General features: G+C 42.0%; 1 protein-coding gene across 3 annotated transcripts in view; it reads left to right on the top strand.

Annotated features, from left to right (window-relative positions):
- The window catches only part of RGS12 (regulator of G protein signaling 12), a 244785-nt gene extending 221880 nt beyond the window's left edge, over positions 1-22905 (top strand). For all 3 annotated transcript variants that reach the window (XM_078148696.1, XM_020992154.2, XM_020992159.2), the window contains one exon: positions 22560-22905. In XM_078148696.1, the coding sequence (XP_078004822.1) occupies positions 22560-22903 (344 nt within the window). In that variant the 3' untranslated portion in view covers positions 22904-22905. The remainder of the gene's footprint in view (positions 1-22559) is intronic.
- Positions 22906-23506: the final 601 nt, after the last annotated feature.

The raw sequence follows: 23506 nt of genomic DNA, 5'->3' as shown, positions 1-23506 counted from the left end.
GAGCCAGCCTCTGAATTCACTGAAGAAGTAAGGAAGCAACCACCAGGATCTGGACTGGGTGATAAATTTGGATAACGGGAATTTCTGAGGGGGTTCAAGGATTTATTTTTCTTGCCTTCTTGTGGTGGTGGTGAGGATTTGAAGGGGGGAAAAAAGAATAATAAAGTCTTAGAGCTTAAAAGAAAAGGAGGTTCAAAGCACCTTGCCCAGGTTCACAAAGCCAATAAGGGCAGAGTGGGACCTTGAAGCCATGTTCTTTCTGCCACTGTTTCTGCTACACTAGGGTGGTTGTATTTAAGCAGAGGGGCCAGAGAAGAAATGCCAACTGCAGCTGCCTCAATTAATTTTCATTTACTTTGTCTTTTTATAAATTCTGCCTTGATATGGGGGCCTTGCCAAAAGAACCTCTAAATCTTTGCTCTAACCAACACGTGAACATGAGAAGGAAATCCATTTTGGCCATGGGGGCAGCCATCGCGAATGTGCAGAGGTGTGCGATGTGGGTCAAGACTGGAGGAACCTAGTTTGGCTGGAGGATACAGCACCAAAAGTTAAAAAGTAGGATTGTGGGAAGTGAAGAGCCTTAAAAGCCAGGCTAGAAGTTTGTCTGTTCTATGATAGACCAGAAGTGTCAGACCTGGGGCCCTGCTGAAGGCACCATTCTGGGCAACACTCAAGTGCTTCCTCAACTAGATTAAAAGGTAATTGGGAAGTATTTGTTAAAAAAATACAACAAAGCAGACAACGTTAGATTTTAAAACTAAGTCAACATGCAGGGATCTGTAAATATGGATTAGTGACTGTTTCTTTGTGATACCATTGCTCTAGGTAAGAGGGAGTCATTGAAGGTTTTTGAGCAGGAGAAGAGACATGGTTCAGACTCTGTATGAAGCCATTGACTGTTGTATCCTGATTGATTTTACTCTCTGCTGAGTACGAGTAATGAAATTGTTACTCCTAACACTGAACCACATTTAGGTTGATTGAATGAGCAAGCATTTTATAAGCTGTCCACCGTCTTTGGGTGGAAGCTGTAATATAATTACAAGGCTTCCTGATGGTTACTAGCATCAGACATTGGCCCTTTGAAGAATTCCTGTGACTCATGGTTTGCCTGTTGTCTCTCCCTCCCCACCCCCCTTTTTTTTCTGGCTTTGTTTTACAAAGAGGGCATGAAACAAAATGCACTTATCTATTGGATAAAGGTCCAGTCTGCTGGGTAATTGTGTGCTAGATTGTTGACAGTGGTACAGCTTGTATGCTTGGTGGAAAAAAATGAAATAAATATTTTCCTTCCTCTGTTTACAGTGACATAGCTCTGCCAAGCAGGATTATGGGCAGGGAATTCCACTCTACTTCAAACAAGTAGATTCTTGAAAGCAATTCAAAGCCAGGTGTTTGTGTTCTGGAACAGATCTCAGAGCTCACGGTTATGTTAGTCCTGAAAAGGACTTCAGGATAATGAACATAAAATGTCAGAGCTAGAAGGAATGTTAGAACACAGAACATATAATATCAGAGCTGAAAGGAGGTTTAGGACACAGGACATAGAATGTCAGAGCTGGAAGGGACAGGAGAACATAAAATACCAGAGCTAGAAGGGAAAGTAGAACACAGGAAACAGAATGTCAAAGCTGGAAGGGGCCGGGGAACATAGAAGATACAATGCCAGAGCTAGACAGTAGAACATTAGGACATAGGATGTCAAAGCTGGAAGGGGTCTTAGAACATAAAGCATAGAATATCAGAGCTGAAAAGAGCCTTAGAACACAGAACGTAGAATGTCAGAGCTGGAAGGGGCTTTAGAACATAGGACATTGAATATCAAAGCTGAAAGAGCCTTAGAACATAGGACATCAACTGTCAAAGCTAAAGAGACCTTGGAATATAGAATGTCAGAGCTAGAAGGGGCAGTAGAACTTGGGACATAGAACATCAAAGCTGGAAGGGGTCTTAGAACATAGAATATAAAAGCTGTTGGGAACATTAGAACAGAGAACACAGAACATCAGATGCAGGTGAGATTAAGAGATCATTTGGGCTGATTGCTCATTTTCTAGATGAGAAAACTACTCAAGTCTCAAAATTATTCATGTTTTGTTTACTTGTGCGAGGACAGTATTCTTTGAGAAGGGATAAAGCCAGATCTAGATCTTTCATCGGTAGGAGGAGAAATCCTGACATTCTGCGCTGGTAGGACTTCAGCCCAGGCTTTAGTTTCCTTTTTATGAGAGGGTTGGACTACATGCTTGTTAGCTTTAACAGAGTAGGATTCTGTGAAGTACAGAGCTGGTATTTCATAACTTTCTAGACCTAAAGTAATTTCTTGTTTACCCGCATTCCTTCTAAGTTACTCCCCTAAACAGGAATTAGCTCATAATTCTTCAAGTTTGACTTATCCTTCAGTTGATTGGGACCCATTTTCTGTTTCTGGGAAGAAGGCCTCGGGGCCTTAGCCATCTGGGAAAATGAGGTCAATATGGGAATATCAGTATTGAGAAACAGTGTGGCAAAGGGCTTAGGGATCTGACCTTGGAGAAGGGAAAACCTGGGTTCAAATCCTGCTCTGAAATACATATAACTATGAAACCCTGGGCAAGACAGTGCTGTGCACAATTATCTAAAATGAAATCACAGGTCCAGAAAAGAAGAAAATAGTCAGCCTGCTATCACTGCTTTACCTGCCCCTCAAACTTCCCCATCCTATCAAGGGGAATAGTTCCTTTAGATTTTTCGAGTTACTTTAATAATAGTGGCATCAAATTTAGAAGTAGGCATTAATATGATGGGAAAATTATAATATTCTCTCTTAATATAGTAAGTGGTTCCAAAAAATTTCTTGCATTCTTACATATTTTATTATGTATTAAAAACAATATGTTCCTCTATACTATGATATAATATAATATGATATAACATAATATAATAATCATTGATCAGAAAATAGATTCATTTTACAAATGTGTGGATTGCAGATTTTTGGGGGGAGGGAGGGGTTTCGTAGAAATACATCAATTGATCAAGGAAGCAGCTAGCTGTCACAGTGCATAGAGAGTCGGACCTGGAATCAGGAAGACTTGAGTTTGAATGCTGCCTCAGACAGTTTCTTAGCCCATGTGATCCTGGGCAAATCAGTTTCCTCATCTGTAAAGTGGGGATCAGCATAGCCCATGCCTCACGGGGGTCAAATGAGATAACATATGAGAAGTATTTTACAAAACTTAAAGTACTATATAAATCATTATTATTGTTGTTGTTGTTGTTGTTGTCATTATCAGAGGCAACCTGGCCTAGTGAAGGGAGTTGGAGTCAGGAAGGCTTGGGTTTAAATTCTGCCTCTGGTTCTTCTACTCTGCGTGGCCCAGGGTAAGTTTCTGTGCCTCAAGCAAATCCCTAGGCTTGACTGAGTCTTAATTCCCACATCTGGGAATTCCTCACACTAATGAAGTTCTAGACCCTTCCTATATTTGAATGGTGGCCAAGCACTGTGCTGGATGCCTAGATCTGGGGCTGACTGGTCAATTACAGATAAGAGTGACGATTTCCTGAAACCCATCCATCTCCTTCGGATCTTAGCTCTAGAGACCGTCAATTCCAACCCCCCCTCAATTTACAGATGAGGAAAATGAGGCTCTGGGAGATTAAGTGACTTGCTCGAAGTCCCAGAGAGGAGAATGTGATTCAGAAATTTTATTTAAAAGCATCAGAGACAGGATTTGAACTCGTATTCTCCAGCTCTGAAGTCCTTTCTGCTGCACCACACCATATTTCCTCCTTTTTTCAGATAGTTGGAGGCCAGGCCCTTTTCCTGCCTAAAATTTCAGTCCTACCCTTCAGAAGTCCTTTGTGGAGTCCCTGAGGATTACCTTTAGATTTGCTGTCCCTGGACTTGGTTTTTCCTTTTATTAAGAAAGCCAGCTAAGGAAGAAAGAGAGCTTCTGACTAATCCTGGGTTAGAGTCCTAACTATAGCTCTCAAAGAAAGAATGCAGGGGGCTGACCTCTCCCACAATGCAATACCCATCCATGGAGCAATAATTATGGTCACACAACTGACCCAAGATGCTGCATGGTCTCTGAGATAATTCCATGGAAATTACATACATAGAATGTGATAGCCAAGGACAAACATAGAACATAAAATTAAGAGAGATCATAGAATGTAGAACATAAAATATTACATTAGAAGGGACCTTAGAAACCTTGAAGTCCTAGGCCCTTATCTTATAGAAAGGAAACAAACATTTATTAAGCACCTATTATGTGTCAGGCACTGTGCTAAATGTTGAAGATACAAATACACACAAAAAGAAAAGATAATACCTGCCCTCAAGGAGCTTACCTTCTAATGAGGAAAGACAGCAGAGAAAAAAGAGCTAAAAAGGGGGCCAGTATGGGAAAGCAGGGTTTTAAAGTCTAGAAAATCAGGGACTGATCTGGGAGGAGACTAAAGGCAGGCCAGCCTGGGCCCTTCCACAAAATGGAGGCTTCAGGAAGAACTTATCAATTCGGAGTGGGGTTTGGGCCTTGCCAAGGAATGTTCCAAGGTGAGGAAACTGGGACCCAGAGAACAGAACCTCACTAGAGGAAAATAGGTGGCACAATAGATAAAGGACTGAATGTGGATTCAGGAATACTCTGAATTCAAATCTACCCTTAGGCCTAGCAAGTCACTCTGCCTCAGTTTTCTTATATTAGGAGATAATGATAGCCCCTTATAGGGCTATTGTGAGCATAAAAATGTATCAGCCTTTAAGTACTATAGAAATGCTAGCTTTTATTATTATTGCCCAATCTCACATAGCTTGGTTATTAATGGACCCACGTCTCCTGATTGCCAGTCCAATTCTTTCCATTGCACCGCAGACAAACACATGATATTCTCCAAACCCACTTTTAAACAATGAATCATCTCCAGCAACTTAACATTTCTCACCTATGAAGGAAAGAAGAGCAGCTTGAATTTTAGGGAACAGTCAAATGTAACAGAAGCTTACTCACTTGTAACCTTTCAATGTGCTTGTGGCTGGTGGTGGGAAGTGATGCTGGCCTTTCTGAGGGAATTGTCCACGAGATAAATGTTACAGGCGGAGCTGGCCTTTCCATAGCCTTCAAGGAGGAGTGTCTGAGGGACTCTGTGTGCCCAGCCCTGGGCCAAGAACTGAGTGAGTTACAAACAGAGCCTTCAGACTGAGTCTCCTCTAGGAAGAGTTGGAGAGGGATGATAACTGCCAATGAGCAGAATTAGGTAAGATCAGGAGAGACGACATGTGTGGAGGGATCAAGATGCAGTGAAGTCAGGGCTCTCGGATCTCAAGGAGGAAGAGCCCAAAGGGCCCGAAGAGCTCAAAGTAGCGTAGAATAGTGGAAGAGCTACATTTGAACATAGAGGGGTGAATATGTCCAAGGCAAATGGAGAGGAATGGGGGGAATACACTAAGGAAAAACATGCAGTTTTAGAAGTAGGCATCATCTCAATTTTAGAAATGAAAGAATCAAAGCAGACAAAGGATAAATAGATTATTAATGGCAGAGTCAAAACTCAACCCCCCTCAACTCCACGTCCTTTACCTCTGGTAAGTACAGTGCTCTTACCACATGCTGTGATCACACAAATGCTATATTCAACAACAAAACCCACACCACCACCACCAACAGCTGTCACTTATAGCACTTTAAGGTTTGCAAAGTGCCTTACAAATATTTTCTCATTTTATCCTCATATCAACCCAGGAGGTAGGGCTGATTGTCCCCATTTTACAGATGAGGATGTGGAGGCAGACAGACGTTAAATGATTTGCCCAGGATCACACAGCTAGTAAGTGACTGAAGCCGGATTTGAACAGGTCTTTCTGACTCCAGGTCCTAAAGTTTATCCACCATAAAATCCATTAAGCAACTCCTGTGTACAGAGCGCCTTTGTCCATTGCTAGGTGTCTGTGTATGTGTGTGTGTACACACACACACATATACATATATATACATATATTCATACATACACATGCGTGCATATATGTATATGTATGTGTCATCGACTTTAGAGCTGAAACGGCCCTGAAAGATCATCTAACCAAGTATGAAACTTCACATTTATCTCAATTAAAACATACCATCCCACAAGATGTCAGCGATGGCTATCCGATCAAATTCACCTCCTTACATTGTTAGGATCTCTAATTCATCCTGTTTATTATCTGTACTTTGTACACTTTTATATAATGGGGTAGGTATACAAGGGTCAAATCCGGCCCACTGCCTGCTTTTGTACAACCTGAGGTACATGATTTTTCTTTTAATAGGAAAGATACAATTCTATTGCTATTGTAGATTTAGTGCTAGCACATACCAGTCATTGGAGATACAAAGTTTAGAACAAAAGTAGTCTTTGACTACAAGTTGCTTACATTTCACCAGGGGAAATCACTATGTACGCTAATAAATAAGTAACAACAATGACGAAATATATACATGCACACACGTGTACCTATACATATACATACACACGCAATAAAGGCATTCACTGGTCCCCAAATTGTGCTCCTCACTTTTCCATATTTCGTAAGGATGGCTTTTTACATCTTTAAAAACAAAAACAAAACTTCATTTGAAAATTTAAAAACCATTTGTCCCGTAGTTCGCTGACCCCTGAAATACATATATTTGAGGCTATAGATTTTTATTACTGGCTTCCTTTTGAATGCTCTCCTCTGGGAGTTACTGATCCTCTCTTTTGCTAGTCTTCTTCCTCTGTTGTATCTACTACTCACTACGGCACCAAAGATATGGGTTTGACTTTTCCTTCTCCCTTCCCTTTTCAGTTTTAGCCCTTTTTATCTGATTCACAAAACTCCAGTTAAATACTTAATTTTTTTTTTTACCAGTCCTTGTTAGATGCATTCCATCCCTTGCCAAGAACCCATCATTCATATATTTCAAATTATGGTCCAGAAATCTGAATCCCATTCTCAGACACCATCTTCTTAGCCATCTGTTCATTTCCTAAATTTGTCTTTCTCTTCTGAACCCTCTATCTTCAATCAGCAATAGTGGTGAAAACACCACCTATGCCCCTAAGGTCTTTTTGCTTTTTTTACTTTTTGCTCATTATTCTGGGCAGTGCTTTCTCATTTCTTTCTGATGATGTCATTTGTCCCTACATGAACAACCAGAAGTTAGGAACTTATAGCACTTTAATTACATTAGGATATAGATGCATATTTTTCAGTATTTTTCTGTTCTCAGCTTTGAATGGTCAAGCCAAGTACTTTACTCGCCTTATGCTTGATTTCTATCTGATGACTAGTTATTGTCAGAATTGGTGTACTTTGGGAGAATCTTAGTCATATCCCAGATACAAGCCCTGGGAAGATTACAGATCTCTCTATGGTTTCTGTCAGGCCAGTAAATACCTTCAGCAGGGAATCCCCACCCTCCATTACCTTTTACTATAATAGACCCATACAGTAAGATGCTTCTGGAAGAGTAGTAAGAAGACTCTTTTGGCACCGTGGATCAGAGGTCAGAATTCGAAAGTGACCCTGAAAGTTGTCGAATCCACCTGCCTCATCATACAGAGGGAAAGAAGTAATGGCTTGTCCATGGTCACACAGTGAATTAGTGAAGGCACTTGGACTAGAATCTAAGCTTTCCAATTCTCACTCTTAATCTTTTTATTGAACCACATCCCTCTCTTAGAAGGGATCCCTCTCCCTTGCCCTGGTTCCTTCCATGCTACCTATAAACACATCCCCATTTCTCCCATCTTTAAAAAAAACAAACAAACCCAAAATCTCTCCCTAGATCCTACCATCCCTTTGAGCTATCAACCTATATCTCTTCTCCTTATCTCAGGAAAACTCCTAGAAAAAAAGCTGCCTAAACTTGTCTCCACTTCCTCTCCTCTCATCGTTCTTCAACTTGACAGTTGATCTCATTACTCAACCAGGACTGATATCTCTCTCAAGTCACATTGGCAATCTCCTAATTGCCAATTCTTATGACCTTTTCTGGGTCCTTTCTGTAGCAATTGACCCTTCTGGATGCCCTTTCCTCCCAGACAACTTACCCTTCTCTGGATTTTGTGCTTCTCTCTTGGTTCTCCTCCCTGTCTTAGCCCTCTACCCCCCAAAATCCACCCTTCTTTTGAAATGTCCTGTTTTTGTCAAGGGTACCAAACTCCCTTTAGTCACTTGAATTCACAACTTCAATGTCATCCTCAACTCTTTACTCTCTCTTACTCTATATGTTCAGTTAGTTACTAAATTAAGGCCATTTTTAGCTCTACAGCATCTTTTCCACCCTCCCCACTGTCTTTTTCAGCTTCATCTTCCATATCCTGCCCCTAATTGTGGGTATACCCAGAGGCCCTAGCCTGAGTGCATACTTCTTTCTCCATGCTCCCTGTCTTGATGATCTCATCCATCGGTTTATCAGTTTAATGATCATCTTTTTGCCGATGACTCCTGGATCTCCAGGAGCCTTAGACCTGAGCTCCAGTACCACATTACCGTCTTGTCTATGGGACACTTCCACCTCAATGTCCCAGAGGCAGCTCAAACAAAGCATGTCCAAAGAGAACTCAGTATCTTTCCCCCCAAAATCCACCCTTCTTTTGAAATGTCCTGTTTTTGTCAAGGGTATCAAACTCCTTTTAGTCACTTGAATTCACAACTTCAATGTCATCCTCAACTCTTTACTCTCCCTTATTCTATATATTTAGTTAGTTACTAAATTAAGGCCATTTTTAGCTCTGCAGCATCTTTTCCACCTTCCCCATTCTGTCTACAAACATGGCCATCGCCCTGATTTAGGCCTTCATTACCTCTTGCCTACACTATTGCAAGAGCCTCCCTTTTCATCTCCTGCCTCAAGTTTCTTTGCATTCAATCCATCTTCCATTCAGTAGGGGACTGACATCGTCAGACCGTGCTTTAGAAAAATTGCTTTGGCCAGGGTTCTTTTTCTAAAATCCAGGTGGGACCATGTCAGTTCCCTACTGAATAAATTTCAGTAGTTGCCTATTACCTGTAGAAGCAGTTATATGCTCCCTCTTTCTGGCATTGAAAGCCCTTTATACTTGGGGCCTAGCCAACCTTTCTGGCCTTATTATATATCACCCCCCTCTGTACATACCAGCCAAACTGGCCTTCCTGCCCCTCACACACAACACTCCTACCTCTGTACCTTTGCACCTGCTGTGCCCCATGCCTGGCATACTCTTCCCACTCACCTCCTCCTCCTCCTAGCTTCCTTCAAGACTCAGCTCCAATCCCACATTCTGCTGGAGGCATTTCCTAGTTTCTCCCCTTCCTTTCTTTCTTTAAACCATGTGCTTTCTGTCAGATGCTACTTCCTACTTACACTGTATGTATGATCTTGTATGCACATGGCTATTCGCTTGGTGTGTCTCCCATTACAAAGGGATGTAATTACATTGGAGCTCTTTGAAGGTAGTGGACATGTTTTTGTCTTTGTATTCCTAGCACTCAAGCACAGTTCCTGGGACCTGGTAAGCACCTAATTAGTGCTTGTTAATTGACTTTCCTATGGAAAGGAAGTGGAAAGATCACTGGACCTAGGTTTGATTCCTAGCTTATTCAGTTACAAATGAAGGATTTTATGTCAATCACTTACTCTCTCTAGTCCTCAGTTCCCCCCCTATAAAATAAGGGCCAGAGGACTTCCCAACCTTCTTCACAGGACAGTACTTCTGCATGGACATACCTTTCCACCAAGGCAGATTGTGGCCCCTCCATCACTTAGGAGTGGGTCTTTGAGAATGATTGGGGCTGAAAAATGCATTCCCCTGGAGCCAACTTGGAGATGAGCTTCTCAGAGCTTATCTTAGCTGCTCCACAGATGACAGACATACAGTCATTCAGTCCACCACTGAAGCCTTTTTAGCTTGACAGGACTGGTCCTGGAGCCTGTGCTCTGCTGGAAGATACTTTGAGAACATGGAGTCACCTTCATGACATGACATGTCTATATAGGAGGATATAGGTGATAGAATGAGGAAACCACTTTGTAAAATCAAATGAGTAAACAAACAAAAGTACAGAATAATTGGGAACTAGCACCACTACATGACCTTGGGCAATTCATTGAACATTTCTGGGCCTGGATTTTCTCATCCCTTAACTGAGGGGGTTGCGATAGATAACATTCTTGCAGTCTCCTTACCTTGGACCATCCCTGTTGTCGTTCAGTCACTTCAGTCATGTCTGACTCTTTGTGACCCCATTTGGGGTTCTCTTCATGAAGATAGTGGAGTAGTTTGCCATCCCCTTCTCCAGCTCATTTTACAGATGAGGAAACTGAGGCAAACAGGGGTAAGTGACTTGCCCAGGGTCACACAGCTAGTAAGTATCTGAGGCTGGATTTGAACTCAGGTCTTCCTGACTTCAGGCCCAGCATTCTATTCATTATATCACTTAGAGGCAGGAACCATCTCCACCCCACTGGAAATTTGTGTATGAGCTGTCGCTTCCTGTAGTCCCACCATTCTTCTCCCCCACTCCTTTCTAACACCCACTTTTGTGTTGTCTTCCTTCATTATTTTCAGTAAGCTCCTTGAAAAGAGAGACTGTCTAATTGTATTTGTATGCCTATTCTTTGGGACAGTGCCTAGCCACATAGTAAGTACTTAATAAATGCTCTATCTATCTATCTATTTATCTTTCACCTCTGAGGTTCCTTCCAGTTCCAAATCTATGATTGGAAGCCAGCCTTCTCATTTGACAGATGAGGAAACTGAGGGTCAGAGAGACAGTGACTTACTAAAGTCATATAATAAATCAGGATTAGAATCCAGGTGGCCCGCTTCTCAGAGCAGAGTTTACTGAATTCTTCAACATGGGCGCTGGAAAAAATTCCACCTGGGGCCCCCTCAGGGCTGGTCTCTCCAGAGCAGGCTGCCTTCTCTATTGTCTACTGAACTAAGAGGAGAAGCAGGCAGTCCCCACCCTGTTTTAGGCCTGGTTGTTCCTGTTGAACAAGGCAACTGTTGAATGACTCCTTTTTTTCCCCTAAGGACAGAATGCACTGCTGGACGGGGTTGAAACCAAGGCCTTGAAACTGAGCCATAGATTCCTGTCTCAGGTTGCCCAGGACTGCTACTCCTCAGCCTCCACCCCCTCAAATAGTATTTACATTAGTGGGCTGATGATCCCTAAATCCCTTGTCCCCAGGGTAGGGGTAGGTGGGTAGGTGGGTCTGCTTCAGACCAGCTTGTGAGCTCAGTTCCTGTCCACATGCCTCAACTTGACCCACCGTACATGGGAAGAAGTTTCACAAACAGACGCTCCTCTGAGAAAATCCTGTGACACGCTGAATGGTTGAAGGCACATCTTTAGAAAGATGTTATACCTCATCAGTATGCTGAATGAACACCCGTGTAGTTCAGGGAGGGTTTAGGATTTAACCTGATGTGAGTTGATGAGCTCCTCCAAGAGAGGAAAGAGAAGAGGGCTCAGGATAGAGTTTTAGGAGTTACCCTAATTAATTAGAGCATCTCCTAAAGTAATTAATGGATTAATCAATAATTAATTAATTAATTTAGTAAATATTAATTAATAAATAATGATTTTAAAAATTATAAATAATATGTAATAAAATTGATTAATTAGAATTAATTAATAATTGGATTATTCATGGATGTGACATGGATCAAGACCCAGCAAAAAGAGACCAAAGAGGAGTGATCAGAAAGAGCACTGTCATGAAAACATAGGAATTGGACAGCCAACAGTGTCAATGTTGCAAAGACTGTTTAAAGGCCGTTAGATTCAGCAGCTAAAAGATCACTGGGAATTTTTGAGAGGGCAGTCTCATTTGAATGATGATGTCAGGAGCCAGATTGCATAAGGCTTAGAACTGAGTGAGAGGAGAAGTATTCAATCCCAAGGATTGACTTGAAAGGGGAGATACAGCATGATAGAGAGCTAGTAGTACTAATGAGTTGGATGGCAGGAATGCCTAGAATTGTAAGATAATAGAATCAAGTAGAGTTTTTTTAAGGATGGGATGTAAACAGCAGGGAAGCAGCCAGTAGACAGGGTGAGATTACAGAGTAATGAGAGAATATTGACAATCCTCTTTTGTATTCAAATTGGCCTCAGTTCATACTATCTACGTCACCCTGGGCAAGTCACTTGACCGGGTCTGACTCAGTTACCTGATCTGTAAAATGAACTAGAGAAGGAAATGGCAAACCATTCCAGTATCTTGGCCAAGAAAACCCTAAATGAGGTCACAAAGAATTGGACATGACTGGCCAACAAAAATTGACCATCCTCTAAAGAAGACAGAAGCAGGTACGATCAAGGGCACTCGTAGAGGGGGTGACCTTGGCAAGTAGGAGGGCCATCTCCTTATCTAATAAAAGAGTGAAGGAGAGAATTAGAAACCTGCTTTTTCCCTATACCCAGGCTCAGGGAGAGGAGGTTATGACCTCCTTTGCAAAGTGGAGATTGGGAAGGGTGGGAGAAGAGTAAGATGCACAGATCTTTGTGGTTGAGAAACCAAAAAGGGAAATGAAATGACCAGGATCTGGGGACCCAAAGGCCTCTTCCACTTCCCTTGACCCTTTACTCTGTCAGACACACTATTAGCTTGAGGGAGAGCAGTTTGGTCCAGAGTCAGTCAATCTATCAACAAGCTTTTAGTAAGAGCTTACTACTGTGTAACCAGCAGGCAACTAGATGGCACAGTGAATAGAGTGCTTGGAGTCAAGAAGACCTGAGTTCAAGTGTGCCCTCAGACACTTCCTAGCTGTGTGATCTTGAGCTAGTCACTTAACTCTGTTTGCCTCAGTTTCCTCATCTGTAAAATGAACTGGAAAAGGAACTGGCAAACCACTTCAATATCTTGGCCAAGAAAAACCCAAATGGGTTCACAAAGAATCAGCCATAACTGAAACCATTGAACAACAACAACAATTATGTACTAATCCTGTCTCAGGCCCTAGCTTGTTTCCTGACCTTGAACAAACTTCACCTCTTTTGCCTCAGTTTCCTCCTTTGTAAGATAACTAGATGGTCTCTACAGTTCTTTCCACGGCTAGGAGTCTATAATTTTGAAGCACTGTGTGCCATATCTTATGATGTCTTCCTTCATGCTTAGCCACCTGGCCTTCCCAACTGTCCCAGCCTGTGAGTGTAATGATAATAATAGCTGACATTTATGTAGTGAGTTACACCCATCATCTCACACAATCTAGCTTCAGCCCACCCTTCCTCCAGGCTCTTTCCCTTCAATCCCTCCTCCAGAGAGTTGCCAGAATCCTCCTTGATGCCCAGCCGTGACCATGTAACTTCTCTGCTGGAAGACCTGCAGTAGCTCCCTACTTCTTACAGCAGGTAATTACCAGAATAGGTAATCTCTATGCTGAGGACTCCCAAATCTGCATAGTTAACTTTTCTCTCCTAAATAGTCCAACATTACTAATGCCTGATGGACACGTCCACTTGGATGTCCCACAAGTATCTCAACTCAACAAATCCAAGATGGAACTCATTATATATTTTTCTCAAAGTCCATCCCTTCTCTCCAAAGTTTCCCATTTCTATAAAGAACACCAATATCCCAGATTCATAATGTTGGTGTTATCCTCCGTTCTCTTCTTTCCCCTTGTTCTCCTCCGCTCCCCATATCAAATCAACCATCAAATCTTGTCCATTCTACCTCTACCTCTAAAGCATATCTCCCCTAATTCAAGCCCACATTCCCTCTTTGACCTGGACTATTGAAATCTCAGCTCCTTAATTGATCTCCCTGTTTTCAGTCTGTCCCTTCTCCAATCCAGCTTCTACAGAGATGCCAAATTGGTATTCCTAAAATATAGATTTGACCCTGTTACCCCCTTACTCAAAAATCTGGAATGGCTCCTTATTGCTTCATATCTACCTTTCCGGTCTTATTTTATATCACTCTCATTCTCACCAGTGCCTTGTAGAATGTTCCAACTTCCTGCGAGACACAGCCCCTTCCTACCTGCAGCCCTTCCTGATACTCTGGAAATTGCTTTGAATTATTTTGTATGTAACATTTATTTCCTTATCTGTGTACATACTGTGTCCCTCAGAAGACTGAAACCTGGGGTAACTAGGTGGCTCCGTGGATAGAATACCAGCCATGGAGTCAGGAGTACCTGAGTTCAAATCCGGCCTCAGACATGTGACACTTACTAGCTGTGTGACCCTGGGCAAGTCACTTAACCCCATTGCCTAGCCAAAAAACAAAAACAAAAACAAAAAACAAATCCCCTCTCCCCCACAAAAAAAGAAGAATGAAACCTCCTTGAAGTCGGTCATTTCATTTGTATTTGTGAATCTCTAGCCTTTAACACAACGCCTTGGCTACAAGTAGGCACTTAAGAAACATGGGTTGCAGTGAATTGAAGTCAGGATTTTAAACCCAAATCTTTGGACTCTCAGTCCATACTGTTGTTGTTGGTGTTGAGCTGTTTCAGTCATTCCCAATTCTCCGTGACCCCATTTGGGGTTTTCTTGGCGAAGGTACTAGAGTGGTTTCCCTCCTTCTCCAGTTCATTTTATAGATGAAGAAACTGAAGCGAACAGGATGAAGTGACATGCCCAGGGTCACACAGCTGGGTGTCTAAAATCAAATTTGAACTCAGGTCTTCCTGACTCCAGGCCTGGTGTTGTACCCACTGCGCCACCTAGCTTCCCAGTCCATGCTACTGCCACTCCATTCAGGAGGACAGTGGATCACTGGGCCCTAAAGTGCACACTTAGAAATGATTTTTAGTCCTTCCTTTAGGTCTGTGAAAAAGCTACTGAGAATAAGTCTCTCAAGCTGGTGAGAGGGAGTGGGGGATGGCGCAGAATTAGTGTGGAATCACCTAGTATGGCTGATATTGCAGTGAGAACAAAGCAGTTTGCAGGAGGTGAATTTTTGAGTGCAAGTCAATTCAAGTCAACAAGCATTTATTAAGCACCTGCTGTGTGCCAGGCACTGTACTAAATACTGGCCCTACAAAGAAAGGCAAAAAAACCAGTCCTGCCCTCAAGGAGCTCATATTCTAATGGGGCAGACAATATGCAGACAGCTATGTCCAAATAAGGTGTCTGTGGGATAAATTTGATGGAATGTCAGGGAGAAGGCAGTAGCATTAATGAGGACAGGGAAAGACCTGGCAGAAGGTGAGGATTGAAAGAAGCCAGGTAAGCCAGGAGGCAGAGGGCAAGAGGGAGAGGATTTTAGGGATGGGGAGTCAGATTGGCTTGTGTGAGCCACAGCCAGGAGGCTGGTGTCACCGGATTGTGGAGTATGGGAAAGGGAAGGAGGTGTAAGAAGACTGGAAAGGTAGGAAGGGCTTCAGAGTCAAACAGAGGATTTTGTAGTTGGTCCCAGAGATGATAGGGAGCTACTGGAGTTTATTTTTATTTCTTTGTTTGTTTGTTTTTGTTGGGCAGTGGGGTTTAAGTGACTTGCCCAGGGTCACATAGCTGGTAAGTGTTATGTGTCTGAGGCTGGATTTGAACTCAGGTCCTCCTGAATCCAGGGCCGGTGCTCTATCCACTGTGCCGCCTAGCTGCCCCCTCTACTGGAGTTTATTGAGTAGAGTGGTGCTGTAGTGAGACTCCTTCTTCAGAAAGATCACTGGGACAGCTGTCTGCAGGATGGGTTGGAGTGGCTGAAGCCTTGAAGCAGGGAGACCACCCTAAAGGCTATTGCAGCTGTCCAGGCAGGAGGTGATGAGAGCCTGGACCAGGGTGTGGGCAGTGGTCAGCAGAGAGAAGGGGGTATATACACAAGAGATGTTCTAAAGATGGAATCAACGCGAGTGCATTTTTTGTCCCACTTGCCTGTAAATTTTAAAAAGTCATAGGATGGGTATACATTCCTCAGTTTTCTGTTAGGAAGGACTCCCTTTTCCTGTGGCTGCTGCTGCCAGATATTCTCAGTGAACCCCTTTTGGATGAGATGACTGTGTCTGGACATCAGGGCAGAAGCACCTGGGAGGCACAGGCTTGCTTGGGAGTTGGGAGAGTGGAACATTGGACAGCTGTTTCCCCCTTGCTGAACCTCAGTTTCCTCCCCCGTAAATTTAGAGCACTGGATGAAATCACCTATATTTAAGGACCCTTCAGGGCTGACTGTCTATGATTAATCACTAATACTTTATATCTGTAGATAAGGCATTCAAATATTTTCAATTGTTTTGTTCCTAGGAATTTATTAGTTCGAGAAAGTTTGCTTTGTAAACCAAATTTCACAGCAAAGATCATTTTAGGTTGCTCATTGTGTATAACAGAAACATTTTGTGTCCATGTGAGTGTCTGTGTGTCTGTGTGTATATATGTATGTATGTATATGTCATACACACATATACTTGTATTGTGTGAGTACATGTAATAATAAGAATAAGAATAAGAATAATAATACCAGGCATTTATTTATTTATTTTTGGCATGCGTCAGTTGGGGTTAAGTGACTTACCCAGAGTCACACAGCTGGTGAGTGTTATGTGTTTGAGGTCAGATTTGAACTCAGGTCCTCCTGACTCCAGGGCTGGTACTCTATCCACTGTGCCACCTACCTGCCCCATGCCAGGCATTTATATGGCATTTTAAAGTTTACACGGCACGTAACATGTTATCTCTCTTAATCCTAATAAAAACAGTGGGAAGTAGGTGTTATTTTTATTCCCATTTGATAAATGAGGGAATTGAGGCAGACAGAGTTAGGTGACTTGGCCAGCTAGTAAGTGCTTGAGTCAGGATTTCAACTCAGGTCTTCCTGACTCCAAGTCCAACACTCTATCTATGGTATCCCTAGCTGCCTGTATAATTGTGTAGAGTATGAATATGTATGTGCTGTAGTGTGTTTGTATGTGTGTATATATTTATATTGTATGAGTACATATGTGTGTGAATGTATATCTGCATAGTGTAATTATGTCTGTGCAGTTTTATATTGCATGGTTATATTTGTATGCCTCAGAATACATGTTTATATACATATCTGTATTGTTTGAATATACATTTGTATGTCTATGTGTCTGCACATGTGTATTACTTTTCATTTGTGTGAGAACACATTTCTGTTTTGTGTGTGCATATTTGTGTGAGTGTGCATTCCTGTATAGTCTTGTGTTTGTGGGTATGAATTTGTACTTTCTACTTAAGTATGTATGTATATTGTATATATGTGAGAGGATGTCACAAGGGTGGGGTGTGTGTGTGTGTGTGTGTGTGTGTGTGTGTGTGTGTGTGTATGTGTATGTGTAGAGGGAAAGGAAAATTCCTGGTTTTGGATGATAACTCCATGAAAACAAACTTTTTCAACTGTTTAAAAAAAATCAGGAATTCAAAAACAGTTCAAGAGGCGTGGGGGTGGGAGCAGGCGTTGGGTTTAAAATTGGATACAGAAGCAGCCCTATGTGAGAGAGCACTTTGCTCAACTTGACAGAGAAAAAGAACCAAGAAATCTTGGTTATGAATAAGCACTAATGTTGGAAATTACCGGTCTGTGGAAACAGAGGCCAATGTAAGGGGTGCACAGTGAGTGTTTGTGTGGCCAGGGAGACAGTGTCGGGGGCTCACACAGGGAAAGCATCACGCAGGAGGAAAGGGCAATGGATTTGGAGTCAGCCTAGCTGTGTTTGAATATTGCCTCTACCACTTATTACCAAGGTGATCTTAGACAAGTTAATTCTCTGAGTCTCAGTTTCCTCATCTGTAAAAGGAAGAGGCTGGAACAGATGATTTCCAAGGTCCCTTCTGGGTCTAACTCCCATGAACTATGCATTCTGATTGTGGAGATCTCTGCGCTCTTTTCTCTAAGCTGATGGAGGGATACCTTATTCTTTGCTATCACAGAGCCTGGGTTTCAATCCAGGTCTGTTGTTATTTACTACCTATGTGGGGGGTGGTGCATCTCCAGTTGTCCTGATCTATGTCTTTCCCCTGGACTCAGAAGGCTCTTGAGGAAAGTGAGGCTGGTGACCTTGCATAGCCCTCCCTCACTTAAATGCAATTCACTTGCAAATCATGGCATCATCTTCCTGATGTCATGGTCCTCTTTGAGAATGAAGGACAAAAAACAACCTATATGACTTTGATCAAATCCCTTATCCTCTTGGGGTCTTAGTTTCTTCATTTTACAAATGGGGAAGCTAGACTAAATGACTAGATTCTTTATAGCTCAACATTTATGATCTGATTTTCCTGGGACCCTATATTTGGATAAGTTGTTGTCAACAGCAGCCTGAGACATGGGAGCTCAAATACCAGCAAAGCTTAGTAGAAAGAAGGACCCGTGAATAGGTGCTGACTTAGGGAAAGTCAAGTGAGAATCCATCTCTGAGGGGAAGCTGCTCACTTAATTTACATCTCCAAGGCCTGAGGTGATTGAAACTGGCCAGTCTGAAACCGTCTGCAGTGATACAGGAATAAACAGAACAGCCTGAGTGTAAAGGAAGTTTGGGAGTGATTTCCAATGGGTCAGATGGATGGATGAACTCTTTGTGAGTCTATGCAGAATCCGGTTTCAATTTGATACCTACAATGTTATATCTCTTTTCTGTGGTTCCCAGGGAAGTAGCCTCGGTTAGTGGCATGGACACTAGGGCCTTGCAAGTACTCATGGGAACAGTCAGTGACAGTTGTGATGTCTCCAGCTCAGGTCCTCCCCCATCCCAAAGTCGTCATCTGCAACAGAGCACTTGAGTTGCAGGGAGTGGTATTTTCTAACAGACTATAAACTCATGACACTACCATTTTAAAAAGAGAAATATTAAGAACATAAACACCAAAGTGTGGGGGGAAATTGTATATTTTCATTCTATCAACAAACCCAAAAATGGAATGGAAAGAGTATTGGATAGAGAATCTAGTCAACTATGGATCTCTAAAGTTTCTTCTATTGTAGTCCTTAAGCTGGGGGTCCATGTGCTTTAAAAATGTTTTTTAAATGATTATTTCAATATGATCAGTTTCCTTTGTAATTCTCTGAATTTTATTTTATGAATTTTAAAATGTTATTATAAGAAGGGGTCTGTAGGCTTTACCAGATGACCAAAGGACTTCATGACGCAAAAAATGTTAAGACTCCATGTTGTATTGAGAATATTCGATGCTCAAAGTCATTTTCAACTAGGCATTCTAAAATCTATGTTCAAAGGGCCCTCCCAGCTCTGACATTTCATGTTCTAAACTCCCTTCCAAATCTGACATTCCATGTTCCAAGGTTCCTTCCAAATCTGACATTACATATTTGAAGGGCCCTTCCAGCTCTGACTTTCCACATTTGTAAAGTCCCTTTTACCTCAGATGTTCTACGGTCTAGAACAGTTCAGACATTGTATTTTCTTTCTATGTTCTACTGTTCCCCAGTGCCAAGTTTCCTGCTATATACTAGGCCTAGTCATCCACTCTGTCTCCTCAAAGCAAAGGAGGTGGTGGTAAGAGACTTAGCGAAGAATATCAGATAGTCTTTGCCCTTGAGGTACTTAGAAGGAGATTAAGATAAACACACACATGGAAATATAAATAACCCCACTAGGCACTCTGTATTGAGGGCAATAAAAACAGTACAGCTGGAGCACCTTCTGTGTGTTGTGGTGGTCAGGGAAAGTTTCCTGGAGGGGGAGATCCTTGAGCTAGGTGGCTGAATCAAGGTATTAAGAGACAGAGAGATTTCATAGAAGACAAATGAGCTCTGAGCAGTACAATCCACATGGAAACCCTCTCTTACATCATCTACTGCATGGTCTGAAGCATGATGCAGTGGATAGAGCCCCAGGCCTATAGTCAGGAATATCTGAGTTCAAATCTGAACTCATACACTTACTAGCTGAATGACCTTGGCCAACTCATTTAATCTTTGCCTCAGTTTCCTTAATTGTAAAATGGGGATAATAATAACACCTACCACTCTGGTCGTTGTAAGGACCAAATGAGATAATAATTGTAAAGCACTCAGCACAACGTCTGGCACATATTAGGCATTGTATAAATTGCTAATTATTATTATTAATATGAGGGAAGACAAGTGAAAGATGGTCCTTCTGCCCCCTGGGCTTTGAAGGGGAAGCTTTGGGCACTGGATGGGTGGGATGATTTAGAGAGAAGGAGCCGGGTATTGGGGGACAACATCGTAGGCATTCTCTACTGAGAGCCCAATAAGTGGTATGGATAGTATATAGCATGGGAATTGAGAGGAGGCAGAGGTCAGAGAAGGACCATTTCTATTTCAAATTTGCTCAGCTCCATTTGTATTCCAGCAGCTTACTAGACAGTAGAAACAGAGTCATTGTAGCAAGTTCCCTTTCCAGCCTTATTTCACTTGTAGCCAGCTAGACTACTCTCTGAACATATCCTGCCCTTCCCCACCTCCGTGCTTTTGCTCACTCTGTTACCTATGCCTCAGATGTCATCCCTCCACCCCATCTCTTTTAATTAAATTCAGCACAGATTTACTAAATTCTAAGCACTTTGTTAGGCACTGGGAATACAAAGACAATTTTTATAAAAATCTTTCCTCTCAAGGAGCTTATATTCTACTAGGAAATAAAATGTGTAAACTGGAGATACATGTAGGACTCTCTTAGAGGAAGAGGAAGGAAAGAGGCAGCTGAGCCACTGATTCTCAAGATCAAAGGAACTCTCAGATTTAAAAAACTGAAAAGCAAACACCTTTCAGTTATAGGACAACAATGTGTGAATGCTCTTGCTAGGCTTAACTGTGGTATTGCATGGAAGCTAGATATGGCCTTAGTGAACCAAACCAAATTTAGCATGTAATATTGCACATTATGGCTAATATGCACGCTGGTGTCTTATCACTACTAGATGGTGAGCCCCTTGAGGTCAAGCATCATGCCTTATCTAATTTTGTATCAGACTAAGGCTAAGGACAGAGCCCTAAACATATAGTAGGTTTCCTTTCTCATACAACAATTTTAGTGACTTTGGGGAAAGTGTTTATGACATCCAGATATAGAAATTTTGAACTAACATTTAAAATAACCTGAGAGTCTCTCACCTTGACCATTCCCACCCTGGGGGACTTAGCACCTTGATTAGGTTCTTGTTTCAATCCAACATCTTATTTTAGTTTCACAGTAGCTTCTTTAGGGGATCAGGACAAGGATACTTATCCATGTTTTATAGATGAAGAAACTGAGGCACAAAGAATTTAAGTGACTTGTCCAAAGTCTTGTATCAGGTAGATGAAGGAGTTAGCATCAGAATTTATAAATTGTAAAGATCGCAGGGTCATAAATGAAGAGCCTTCTATAGAGAACACTGTATCTGGAATTAGAAAGATAATTATATTTGTATAAGCACTTAGCACACTGTCTGTCACACAGTAGATGCTATATAAATGCTTATTCTCCTTATTTCAAATCCTGGCCCAGATACGCATTAGCTGTGTGATCCTATGCAAGTCAATTTCTCTGTGCCTCAGTTTCCATATCTGTATAATTAAGGGCCTGGACATGATGTCCTTTAAGTCCCTGACAGCTCTTAATTTATGACCCTGGGATCTTTATGCCCCCCCTCACAACACACACACACACACACACACACACACACACACACACACACACACACACACATACACACACACACACTTAAGATGTTACTACTGCTGCTGCTGCTGCCACCACTATGATTTTACCAGTGAGGGCATCCTCCCCATTCGTGAAGATCACAATCTCTTTTTGTGTTTGTAGACAATCTTATGAAGTTGTTTTGGCTTAGAAAATGATTTCTGCTCTAGTGACTCTCCTCTCTGCCTTCATCAGGATGGTTTCACTGTGGCTAGGCCCACATTCAAAGTCTTCCATCTTGGCAGGACCACCCAGAACTTGTGTGCTGCTGACCAGTCCTGAAGAAACAAAGTCACACGCCCATGTCATCAGAGAGCCTCAGAGGATAACTGTGGGAGGAGATTCTTATAATATTTATGATGATTGATAGAAAGGCAGCATGGTGTAGTAATATACTGGTCTTGGAGCCAGGAAGACTTGGGTTCAAATTCCAACTCTGATAATACTGGCCATGTCATCATGTCATGTATTCATTAGTTGTGAAACTAAAATAAGATATGGGATTGAAACAATTAAATCATTTAACCTCTCAGTGCCCTTAGGCATTTGTTTAAAACCATGAGGTACTGAACAGGTGTCCATCTGTACTGGCAGAGTTTCCTTGTTGAACGTTCTCTAAACCAATGAAATCACAGGTCTGGTTGAAATAATAATAACAGTAATAATACCTTCTCTATACACAAAGTATTCTCTTGTCACAAAGATATTACTTACAACCATTCATGAAATAGGTAGGCTAGGTTTTATTATCCCCACTTTATAGGTTAATAAACTGAGCCTTTCAGAGATCGTTATTGTAACGTTGAAAAGGAATGATAGATTTTAATGGAGAAACCAGTCATTCTTGTCATTAAGGCTTGTATTTCCTTTTCATCAAGTATCTTCATTCATTCGTTCATTCACTCATCCATTTATTTATTTATTTAGCCATCCAGTCATTTCATTCATTCATTCATTTGTTTGTTTGTTTCTGTTAGGAGCAAACCATGGAAGGATGAAAGAATCTGGAAACTTCTGTGAGCAGATCCCCCTTCCACCCCGACATGACCCCGGCTCATATCCTGGGATGAACTCTGGCAGTGAACTCCCAGTGAACAGGATCATTGATGTGGACGGAGTCAAGGGCGGAACCAACAGCCTGATGCCCTCCTCAGAGTTGGATGGCAATCTCAGCTTTGAGGGATCTATCTCAGAGCTCCGAATGTGCCAGGGGAGAACACGTACAGGCATGTATAGAACATCAGACCTCCCAAGCCTACTGACTGTGAAGAGTGAGAAACACAAGAAAACAGAGAACCAATATAAAGCAACTTTTGTCTAAGTCCCAAGACTTATCTTGTCCTTTAAGATGCAGAAATGTTTTTTTCAGTTCTTTTATATTTAATGATACTAATATTAATAGTGCTTGAAGGTTTACAAAGTACCATATACACACTCTCTCATTGCAGCCATCTGAAGTAGGCAGTGCAAGTATTATCATTCCCATTTTACAGATGGGGAAAGCAACATCCAGAAAAGGAAAGTGACGAGCTTGAAATCACTCAGTTTATTGATACTAGAGCCAGGAGTCAAACCTCTGTCTTATGTTTTCAAATCCAGTACTAGGCAAGCTCTCTGTTAGAAGGATGAGAACAATGATGGTTCTGTATGAGGTGAAAAGCTACATGTTCCCTTGGGTGCTCGGCGTTCTCCATTTGGATGACCTCTGCCTTGAAAGTGAACTTTGCCATGCTGTAGACAAGGCCTTTGTTGGCTGGAGTCAGAGAGCCTGTAATTGTATCCTGGCTCAGCTCTCTGCTCCCTCTTTGAGCTCAGGCTAATCTCTGAACCTTCCTATGCTTCGGGTCCCTGCTTGGTAAAACGAGGTAGTTGGCCTGGATGACCTCCAAAGCATACTCCACTTCTGACCATGGACGTCCCAAGG

The sequence above is a fragment of the Phascolarctos cinereus genome, unplaced genomic scaffold (assembly GCF_003287225.1).
Source record: "Phascolarctos cinereus isolate Bilbo 61053 unplaced genomic scaffold, phaCin_HiC Scaffold_9;HRSCAF=440, whole genome shotgun sequence".
Taxonomy (NCBI): domain Eukaryota; kingdom Metazoa; phylum Chordata; class Mammalia; order Diprotodontia; family Phascolarctidae; genus Phascolarctos; species Phascolarctos cinereus.
The sequence above is the reverse complement of the archived record's forward strand: the minus strand, read 5'-3'. Positions and strand labels throughout refer to the sequence as shown.